Raw genomic sequence first — 11,745 nt, forward strand, 5'->3', positions numbered from 1 at the left:
GTTTCATAGATGGTACTGGACGCCAGATAGATTAGCTAAGTGTCATAAATCTGTTTTCAACAACTGCTGGAAATGCAAAGGAAATGTGGGAACGTTTTTCCACATGTGGTGGCATTGTACTATTGGTTAAAGGTACAAAAAATAATATCAGAAATAATGGAACAAAATATTTTTTTAACACCCGAAATGGCTTTGTTAAATATAATCCGGGATAGCTTTGTACAAAAAGATGTCTATCTGTTGATCTATGTATTGACAACTGCCAGGATATTGTTGGCTAAGTTTTGGAAACTAGAAAAAACTCTGACAAGGGAGGAAATAAGGACAAAATTGCTTGAACTGATACAAATGGACAAACTAAATTTGATGTTACAAGGGAAAGGCGAATGTATTCATACAATTAGGTGGGCAAGAGTGTATAAGTGGATAAATAACTCTTGGAAAATGTCAACCTGAATTTAATACTGGATAAAACTGATAAATAAAGCTTTAAAAACCCCAACAAACAAACCATGAATGATCATAAACTTTTAGGAGTCAAATGAATTGGTTCAGTTTGTGAGGTTTGTGACCTGGCAGAACAGCCTCCTGGTGTGCTAGAGACACCATACTCGCTGGGGATCTCCAGCTGACTCTCCTCTACCTGCCCTCCAAGTTTGGTGAGGATTAGATTTATGGGGCCTGAGCTATACCGCCCCCCCAAGAAGGTGTCCTCTTTTTGCACGGTGGTGCTTTCTGGGGACTGCCTGTCATTTCCTCTTATTAGATGAGAGTCAGCAGGAGATCCCCTGTGAGTTTGGTATCTCTAAGCTTGCACAGGATCCATTCTATACACTCCTGAACCTCCTGAACCAGCATCTATCAAAATGACTGCCTGTCTGACAGGAGGTCATTTCGACAGGCACAGGTTCAGGAGGTGATTTAAGCTTATTTTAACAGTGATCCCAAGACTCCTAATACTAGGCTAAATTCCAGATTTAATTATGTGGACATGCTTCTGTAACTGATTAAACATACAGAAAAATGTCACTTATCAGGAAGGGGTTGTGGCTCAGTGGTAGATCATATATTTTTCTTGGAATCTTCAGTTCAAAGAATATCAGGTAGCAAGACTCTACAAAGACAAAGGTCCTACCAGTTAAAGTAAACAATACTGTGTTAGATGGACCAATGGGCTCATTTAGTATAAGGCAGCTTATATGTTAGCTTCATATGTTCACTGCTGGTAATAACTGGGCTGCCAGAAAATGTATGAAGAAGGTCTAAGCATCATTTGGATGTGCCTTCTGATCTGTCAGTATGCGCTGACTTTTGAAGTTCACAGATGGGTTAGGTTTTCTTAAATGTGCTCTGTTCTAGTTTAGGGGAGCTTATCCATTCAAAACCTTTGGAATCTGCCAGGCTATATCTAAATATACAGAGAAACAAACAGATGCTTTATTGTTAGCTGAGATGCAAAAAAATAAAATCTCAGACAGATGAAAGCAGGCAGAAAAACATTACACCAAAGGTAGTCTGCGGGGGGGGGGGAAGATGCTCACACAAAAAGTGTCAAGGGACCATACAGTGCTACTTAAGGTTCTAAAATACCATCTGTGTCATCACTTACTAGGAATAACCATCAATGAACATATACTGATGTAAAAATCCCAATTTTTTCTTCTTTATTTCATAAGTAAGACGAACAGCTCGAGTTTTCGAAGTTCGTTTCGGGGTCTTTTTACATCAGTATATGTTCATTGATGGTTATTTCATTATTTTGGAATGATTTGAACCTTATTGCAGCAATTTCTTGTTCACTATTCTTGCTACTCCTATTTTGCTGTGCCCTTTGTTGTATTCTCTATCACTTACTAGGAACCAGATTCAAAGATTTTCATGAGCAGGACCTCACAGGACCTCACAGGTGCATTGCAAGCTTTTGAAACTGTGAGTCATGTTTTTGTGGCAGTGGGGAAGAGCCCCTACTATGTTTCCTAAATACATGATTCAATCTATTGGAGTTGAGAAAGCTGATCAGTTCTTTTGTAGATGTAGTCTTAGTTCCCATTCAAGAAGGGGAGCAATCTGTTTAATGCCAGGTGTGGGATGTAAGGATCCAAGTAGGGAACAGTACATGGAGCATTCTTTGTCATGAATGTTTCTGAACACGGAAAAATATACATGCTGTTTTCTGTGAGCTGTGCTAGATACAAAACCATTTTCCCTGATTCATTATATGGGTGGTAGAGAAAGGTCTCTTATGAGATTTCACCATCTCTACACACAAAACATTTCTGACATTATTACTGCCATTTCTCTGTATTTATGGTTTTAGAATACGAGGTTATTCTACAATGTACAAAGCTCAATGAAATATAATTTATATGTACTGCACATATGCAAAACAAAGTAGGGCTACTCTCTTAAAAGGTATGCTGAAATTGTAAGAATTCTTTGGATTTCATATTCTTTGGAAGAGATGGCAGTCCATAAAGAGAAATGGAGTGGAAGAGAAGGAAATTTAATGGACCCCCTCAGAAACACTACTTCTATGGTATATCAGATAACTAGAGTAATAATCATCTCAGAGTCTCATTTCATGCAAAGTTTCATTTATTTTGGGTGATTATATACACTCAAATAAATCAAGATGGGTAGGTATGTTAGTCTGTTCATAGCAGTAGAAAAGAGCAAGAGTCCAGTAGCACCTTAAAGACTAACAAAATTTGTGGCAGGGTATGAGCTTTTGTGAGTCACAGCTCTGAAATCACAGATCTGAAGAAGTGAGCAGTGACTCATAAACGCTCATACCCTGCCACAAAACTCAAATAGATTTTGTTTTGCTTTAATTGCCAAACAAAAATCTGCTTTCTATGCTTGTCATAAAACTTCCACCATGAAAGCCAAACTCCAAAAATATTTCCAGTCCCCTAACTCATTTGACCAAGAAATCTGTAATCCAGATGGTCAGAATCTGCTATTAGTTCACTCTTCCAGATTATTTTTTGGTAACACCATAAAAAGCATCTACATGGCCTGGCAGTTGGGTAGCCAAATTTTTAGATCTTATAAATCTAGGATCTCAAGGCCAAGAATCGAAAGGCACACATTTTCCTCCACATTTTACATATACAACCACATTTCACTGTTTGCCAGTGCAATCCTAAATAGAGTTGCACACTTTTAAGGTTAAAGGTGTGTTTAGGATCCATTAGAACAGGGAGGAAGAAGTATTTGTTATTATATTGCTTACTTCTGTCTCATTTCCTGCTATAAAATCAAAAGTAAATACAGAAAGAAGCAAATAAACTGCATATTCTCACTTACCAACGCTGGTGACAGTGAACAGTATCCTAGTAATTTCTTGTATTGTTCAAAGGTGAAAAACTGGAAAGAACAGAGTAGAAATTTTACTGTAGCAAGCTGGTTACCTTTATTAATCTAACAAAAAACAATGGAAGAAATTTTTGCTCTGGTTGTACTTTGCCAAGCAATCAGGATTTTATAGATAGATTTATTTAAACTTGAATCAAATAAATTGGGTTCTCAGACCTTTAAAAAAGCTGGAAAAATACAAAATCTCTCCTTATATATAAAAGCATTTTGGTGTGAGACTCGCCTGAACGTTCCACATGCCTCCCTAGCCTTTGGGTCCCTGACCTGTCGCTCAACGGGGGGGCCAATCCCCTGGCTGGATTCCCTCCCTCCCTCCGTCACCTCAGCCCCACCCACAGACCTGCCAGGCAGCCTCTCGCCCTCAGTCTGTGTGGGTCCGCCGGGCGGGATGGATGCTCCGGCGCTGGGACGTGTGCGAGCCCCAGGTCAATCCTACCGCTGCCACACCATTCCTCATTGCCCCAGGTAGCCTCCAGGTAGCTGGGCGCTCTGCCACTGGGAGAGGGCTGCTGGACTGATGGCCACAGACGAGGCCCATGGGACGCTGCCACCCGGCCAGCCAGGGGGCCAGTGGTGCAGAGGGAAGTCAGGGACCACGGGACGATCCTCCCACTACTACGCGAGACCTCCAACTGCCCCTGCCTCACTTTTCCCTGCTCTGCCGCCACAGCGGCCAGGTGCGGGGAGGCCTACTCGGGGGGCCCTCCTCCACTGCCGCACTCCAGTGTGACGATGCTGACTTGCGGCCGCGTCCCAGCCGGGTGGGGGCTGAACAGCCCCTGCTTCACTCGCCTCTCTTCCTGCACCACGCTGACCACCACCGACCCATCTTTGCCCACCCCCTGCCTTCTGTGGCTGCTTGGCGGCCTCCTTGAGGGCTGGGTGGCATGGGGCCTCTCCACCAGCAGCACACCCACCGGTGTCTCCAGCAGCCGGGGGGGGGGAGCCAGACCAGCCGACTTGGCCCACCAACGCCTTCATCCCAGTATGGGGGGCCGCACCCGGCCTCCTCCACCCATAGGGGCCTCAAGCACGCTGGCGTGGAAGGGTGCCGGTCACCCCATCATGGGAGGGCCACGGCAGGTCACCTTGACCCACCGTGGCATCAGGCAGCACCGTGGCCATGTGCCTTTGTCCCATCACTGCTGGGCTGCCTAGAGTGGGCAGGTGCCCACCACCTGCCGCTAGCACTCGTTGTCTCTTGCTACAATGGGCCTTCCTCCTAGTATATCATAATATGCATCCTTACAGTTCAGCTCAGTTTATAGCAGTACCTCATGCTCCTCCTTACAGTGAAAAGAGGGGAAAAAACCCTTCCAAATTTCATCAAAATTAACTTTAATGGTGCTTTCACCCTGTGATTGATTGATCAGATGTGGCAGCCATAGAGTGGGGCAGTCGGACAATTTTTTTAACAATTTGTCTTTTGAGCATGCACATAAGCGGTTATGGGAAGCAGTGCTTCAAACTACAGTCATAATGGATACAGCTGGTGGCCAATGGGATTGCTGGAGGAGGCTTCTGGGATATATAGCTCAGTGTAAAGTGTTTTTGAAACTACTTTTGATAAATTCAATTTTTCAGACATTTCAAAGCCAGGGGGGAGATAGAGAAGCCTCATCCTGTGTCCTCTTGCTGCTGGCATTTTTATTCAAAAGCTTGAAGGGAAACTGGAGTCATGGGCATCATTCTCAGACTGCCCCCTCAATTAACCCCTTCCCCACCTCATGGCCAAAGAGCACAGAAAAAAGTACAGAGATGTCTTTCTTTGGAAGTTTTCTAAAAAAAGAACACAGCTTTGAGAGGCTTGTGTGTGTGTGTGTGTGTGAGAGAGAGAGGGAGAGAGGGAGAGAGACAGACAGCCACAGAGAGAGGGAGAAGACAGAGGGGTGAATATGCAGTTATGCACACCTTGCTAACTGCCTCAAAAAAGCCCCAAATTGGAAAGGAATGTTCAGACTTCCCAAGTGGCTTGAGAGCTCAATGGATTGATCAGACATCCAGAAGTGTGGGTTGAAACCGCATACACCAGGAAGGACCGGACTTTCCCTGGTGCCAAATAACTCCAGCTTGAAGACAGGTCAGAATGGGGTGCCCACAACTGGGGAACGGAAGACAGATGTTGCTGTTTGGACATGCATTTTAAATCCAGAAGGGAACAGTGACAACACCAGATCAAACAGCACATCTGATCGCAACCTAACAGGATACATTTAAATGTACATATGAATTAGCATCTTCATCGAACTAGTTATTGAAAATATGTACAACTCAAGCTAGACTAAACAAAAGGCTTTCCATGCAGTCCAGGAATGCAATGAGATGCCAGAATAGAGTGGAAAGATTAGGAGTGTTATCCAGTTTCCTGAGCAATGGGGAAGAATTCTTCTACATCTTTCAGATCAAGGGCAACAGGGGACTTCACATAGCCAAAACGTATTAGCTATCTGGTGTTGTGACATCACTGCATTCACTACTTGTTGACTTATTGGTCGTTATCACGTAGTGAAAAAGAAGGAAGCCCTAAAAATGGCACTAAAGCAATCATATGTTAGACCTGTAAACAGGAGTGCAAATAAATAAACAAATGTGATGAAAGATCACTAAGGCCACAGTCAAACATGCCTTTAGATCTGACTCAGATGCGAATGCCTGATGGATCTAAAGGGCACAATCAGACAGCAACATCTGGGAAAAGTCCTGCAGCCGCCGGCACCCTGTGCTGCCCTGCCATGGAAGCAGAGTTAAAAGACACTGGGGAAAGTCTGGTCCTAATGCTTGCCAACAGGCCATGGATGGACTTTCCCCTGTCTGATTGCTCAAGCACCCGACTCAGTGCCATTTTTTTCTTTGCTTACCAGTATGCGCATAACTGCATACTCCATGGGGAACCCTCCATGCAGAGGTGCGATTCCTCAGTTATGTGCATGGGAAACAAAAGGCAACCCCCCCACTTGCCTGCACATGCTGTCTGATCACGTAGTGATGGACTGAGCCTGCACCTACAAAAGATGTATGCCCATGCAATGCTGTGTCAGTTTCCACCAGGGGAAATAGGCTCACTTCCCCTCCGCACCAAATGGCATTTCTGATCACAGCCTAGGGGAGAGAGTCTCCTCCCTGAGATTTTTTTCATATCCACTGGAAGCCTGTTTTTTTAATTTCACAAAGTTATTGCAGTACTAGTCACATGTCCTAGTCAGTTAACACTAACTTGATGTCCTAGACAAGTAATACTAATTTGAATCCCAATAAATAATTGATATTTCCCCTAGTTTTTGCATATATTGATAGTTGCCCTCGTTCTTTTTGTTTTTCTAGCTGCAAAGATCCTTTAGCTCTGCTAAAAACCAGAACAGATCTCTGGATATTGGGACAGTAAATTCCTTTCCTGTACTCTCTTCACTATCTGTTCATAGGGCACTGTGCCATTTTTTTTTAAAAAAAGATTCAGACTTCTATATAAATTTATGAATTCATATATTGTAAGGTCTGCATATTCTCTTGTTCAAAAATTTACTCAGAAGGTGACACTTAAGAACTCCATGCATTTAAAAATATATATTCCATGTTCTTAGAATAGTTTCTACAGTCCTTTTGCACAGCTGCTCTATCACCACTTGTGGTAACCATGGCAATAATTTATGATCCTGCCCTACATTCTTCTATTCTAACGTAAGCTAGGAAATCCACCAAGTTGTCACTACAATCAACAATGATGCCACATACTAGTCCCTTAAATTTGATATCCTTGTACTACAACCACTTTTGTAAAGTATCAGAAACTTATTTTGACCTATTTTCCCTTAAAAACAGAATTAATCAAATACTGCCCTGATTTTAATTTCTTCCATTTGAACCTAATGTCTTCCATTTGAAATAGAAACAAATGTTCCGGTAGTATTATCATCTTTACAAATGTCAGTCTCACTGTGTTGGATCCAGACTAAATTTTCCAGTGGCAGAATAGAACAGAGTTTTCCTGTCTTCCCCATCCTACTGCACCCCATTAATCTGCATGGAATTTCACTACCGGGGGGTTGGGGACCCCGAGGAAGGTAATGAGGGGAGTCTATAGCAGGAAGGGAGGAATCAGCGGAAATTTCCAGTTTAGTCTGCTTCCAACCCATGGACTCTGACTTAGTTTATGAGCTACACATAGTTGTGTGTGGAGAAGCTCCATATCACTCTTTGGACAAAGAAAGTAATAGGGATGTGCCACATGTTGCCCTGCAAGGCACTTAATGTGCTCTTATGGACTTTATAACCCATAAGTGATAAAATGGACTGTGCAAACATATGCTTAAGGGACTGTATTGCTTGGTGACCCAATGTGATGCCAGTTGAGAATGCACACCTAAGAGTAGAAAGTCTTCCTTTCCATTGCTGTTCCAGTTGGTTCTTCAAGGTTATCTGCCCTCTTGCCTGCTGTGAGATGAAGCAGTTCCATAAGCCTGCACAAAGCCTCAGATGCCATGCCATGGCACAAGGACAAAGAGCTCCAAATGCCATGAGGAGCTCCCTCTGTCACACGCAGGCAACCCTCCTCCCACATCTACCTGCAAGACTGCACGTAACTGAGAGATTCTACACACGGTTGCTTGGAAACTAATCTCTTGCCCATCAACAGACTGGCTAAGCCCATCAAGAAACAATAGCCCTAGCTCGGTGACTCATAATTCCTCATTTATGTGCATGGGAAACAAAAGGCAACCCCCCCTTGCCTGCACATGCTGTCTGATCACGTAGTGATGGGCTGAGCCTGCACCTACAAAGGATGTATGCCCATGCAATGCCGTGTCAGTTTCCACCAGGGGAAATGGGCTCACTTCCCTTCCGCACCAAATGGCATTTCTAGAGTTTCCTTATTTTTCCATTTGGAAGACTTCATCTCTTCAGGTCAGTTAAAAGTATTGCCAAACCAACAAAACTCCTGCTAAAGCGAATGTGCTATCCCAATCTCTCTAAGTTTCTTAGCCCTGTATAATTGTGTGTGTGTTTGTGTAATATTTGAATGTGTATAAAATACAGTAAAAGACATTTATTTGAACTAATATCAGCCTGCTTGTCTGTTACTGGTGCTCTGGATAAGTGGCAACCTCTGTATATAAAGGTGAAAGCTCCCTTTGCCGATTGCTTATTAATAATAATTCATAATTCCCCAATATTGATAACAATTTAGAGCTATCAGGCTAACACACCAGTGCATGTTATTGACAGGCAGTGTTAGGCCTCTGCATTGGCAATGAAAGGTATATATTCCAGGGACTTCATCTTTTGCTCTCATCTGGCATACTGATTTACTGGCCCCAGCATCCCATACTCCAGTCTCTAGTCTGTTTGCAAACATCCTTGGTTGGAGAACACCAAAGTTCTATCTGGTACTATTATGGCTACATGCTACTGTAGCTTGGCCCTTACAAGGTTCATACTGCAGCCCATGACACTTTTAAAAGATGACCAATTCATTTCTTTTACTACTTGAAATACCTGTTAAGATTTAATTTTGCAAAAAAAACCCCAAAAAAACATTTTTAAAGATGGATGGCGGAGACATGCTTTTTGTGCACCTCTACCAATTACATGCAGAATCCCTGAAACTTTCCCAAACAGGTTTGGGAAGAAAGTTTCCTATTATTGTCCCCTGTACTTTCTACCCATTGTTTTCTGGCACTTTTTTTTGGCTGCCTGTACTATTTTTGAATATTTGGCATTACAAAATGCTGTGTGCATGTACATGCATACCGAGTAAAAATGGCCACTGTACCTACAAGCACATCAAAGAGTTAAGGAGGGGGGCGCATGTCTTTTCACTGTAAACCATTCTACCTTTGGATCAAATCAAGTTACACACTAAAGTAGGCTGGAGGGAGCCAGAAGAATTTTTCACTTCCCCAAGCAACAGTCAGTGCCCCCTCATGAAGGCTCACTCACACCTTGAGAACTGTAATGTTTTGTGTAGTTTTCATTTCCAGGATGCTCAGGCTTAATATCACTTTATAAAGCAAAGAAAAACTTGTTACAAATCTTTTTAATCATACCGTAGAATTTCCACTCAGTACAGCCATTTTCAGTTTTAATGGATTTTACACATGGTGTCCTTGGAAGTTTGTGTGTCTTGTTTGACTTGTCCTTTATAAACACAGTATTTTTAACCTTTTTGTTCCAATATTTCATTGTCTTTTGAAAATAAGTCCACAGGGTCACAAAATATGTTAAAGTCATTTTAAACAGAGCTGCAGATGCTTAGCCTCTTTTGGATGTTTTAAGGAGTGGGTGCAATGGAAAATTCATTGCAATATAAATGTATCAAGGTGGAGGAAGCCTCCTTAAGAAGCCTCGGGATTTTTTGGGGCAACCTAACCAGAAATTAGGATGGTTTCACAGCTGTACCTCCAGGGCACGCAAGGGTTATGGACAACAGGTTTTAACTTGCATCTTTCTTTGTTTGTGTGTGTGTGTGTGTTGTTCTTCTGCTCATATTATACCCAACAGATGGGCTGGGGCATTCAAAATACCTGGGTGCAGCAATGCTTGGGTCCCTGCCCTCTTCATGCTAAATTGCTGGAAACTGTCGATTCAATAAAGCTGTGGCCTATTTTCACCCAGCCCATTGTATCGCACCAGATTTTTCTTCCTGCTTTCTACTGAAGTCACATTAGCAGCGTATATATAAACAATACAGCAAGTATTCAACACTATAGATCTGTCCCACGCTGCCACTGAAAACTTCTCCTATTCTCAGTCTCTTCTAGACATCCAACATTACTTCTTTCTGATACGGAATAAGCAACTCAATGATGCCCTAACATCTTCTTATTATATATAGATAAGTTTTTGGATCTCTCTGTTTGTCCATGAATGAAATACAAATATTATGAATCATATCTTTGATATGGCTAGCCACCTGGTAAACATTCTTTTTGTACTGCAAAAGAAATGCCTTATGAAGAATATCAAACACAACTATGTGAGTTAATTCCTTTCATAAATGAGAGTACTCACTGATGTAAAATTGTGCCACTTAGAAATGGTCAACAAATTCAAACAATAATCTTTAAATAATTTGTTCCAAAGTAGCTTTAATGAAATCAGTGGAAGTATTTAAGAACAAGTTGGTTCACCATTGTCTCCTCAAGTATCATAAAACAAAAGTGGAATAATTGGCATCAAAAGAGTTTTTCAAATTGTACATTCAGTTACTGCATGCAGAATTTTCCTGGTCAACGCCACTACTAACTTTTCATGCAACGACAGGTATTTCTTAGTTCCCATTGCCTTAGATTTATATTACATGCATAGACAAAAACAGCAGTCTTCTATTCTTAAAAATGCCTTCAAAATACCAAATAGTTTCTTAAATCCATAAACAAAAAATGAGTAAACAGTAATTTTCTGTTTCACATGATGTGAACCTTTTTAAAAGAAAACCAAAACCAAAATGAATACAAAGAAAGTGGCAGAAAACATAGATGCTCCTGAGCACAAATAGTTCATCATAAACATCATTCTGTGTTTTGTTCCATCGCTCACATTGTTTAAGAGGCAGACGTATCTTTACCATAAGAGACTGAAGCAATATTTTTCTGTTATATTTTAAGGGGTCTTTTTTGTTAAAGTAAACAAAATAGCTCCCTTCACAAAATCCAAAGGAAAATAATTGCAAAATGTGTCTCTAATGTATCTAATAACCAGTGCTGTCCATATGGCAAAGATACAAGTAAATCAAAGTTCCACAGAGGAGGAAAAAAGACAAAGTACTTACCATATGTCTCAAAAACATTAAGGTAAAAATGTCTGGGAACACATGCAAAATATGTATTTGCCCAACAAGATCATCTGTTAACCATTGTACTGGCACTGTTCATGTCTTTTCTTCAAGTCCAGACTAAGTCAGGGCTATAAAGTTTGGCTTTTCATCCTTCAGAATTACCAGCTTTCTTTTCAGAAAGGGGGAAAAAGAGAGAGACAGAAAGAGGCACAGACAGACAGACAAAGGATCTAAAGTCTTCAAAGAGAAATTGTCTTTGACACATGGCGTCCAAGTGACATATTACCTTAATTATAATGGCTTTATTTTTACATGCAAATGGATTTACCAAAGGAATAGTCAATTATATTTTTCTTCTCAACAGGAACTCTGCCTTGTTTGTTTATCTGAGGGATCTTTTATCAGCACAGCAGTTTTATAATTCAAGGCAGCCTTTCTCTGCAGCTTTCCAAGATGTGAATGGCAGGTACAGATGCAGCTGTGCAAAATTACCCCAATGGAACTTCAATTTATAGTATAAAAGTGGGAAGGGAATCCAAGGGTCATCTAGTACTACCTTCAAACATGAGAAATTGGGGGGGGAGAAGACATCTCTT

The 11,745-nt window shown here is 41.5% G+C and overlaps 1 protein-coding gene across 1 annotated transcript in view; it reads right to left on the bottom strand.

The window, feature by feature from the left end:
• The window catches only part of SLC25A21 (solute carrier family 25 (mitochondrial oxoadipate carrier), member 21), a 179,390-nt gene that overhangs the window by 41,913 nt on the left and 125,732 nt on the right, over positions 1–11,745 (bottom strand). The window contains exon 5 of the mRNA XM_015416318.1: positions 3,310–3,369. Within this exon, the coding sequence (XP_015271804.1) occupies positions 3,310–3,369 (60 nt within the window). The remainder of the gene's footprint in view (positions 1–3,309; positions 3,370–11,745) is intronic.

The sequence above is a fragment of the Gekko japonicus genome, unplaced genomic scaffold (assembly GCF_001447785.1).
Source record: "Gekko japonicus isolate JY-2015 unplaced genomic scaffold, Gekko_japonicus_V1.1 scaffold751, whole genome shotgun sequence".
Taxonomy (NCBI): domain Eukaryota; kingdom Metazoa; phylum Chordata; class Lepidosauria; order Squamata; family Gekkonidae; genus Gekko; species Gekko japonicus.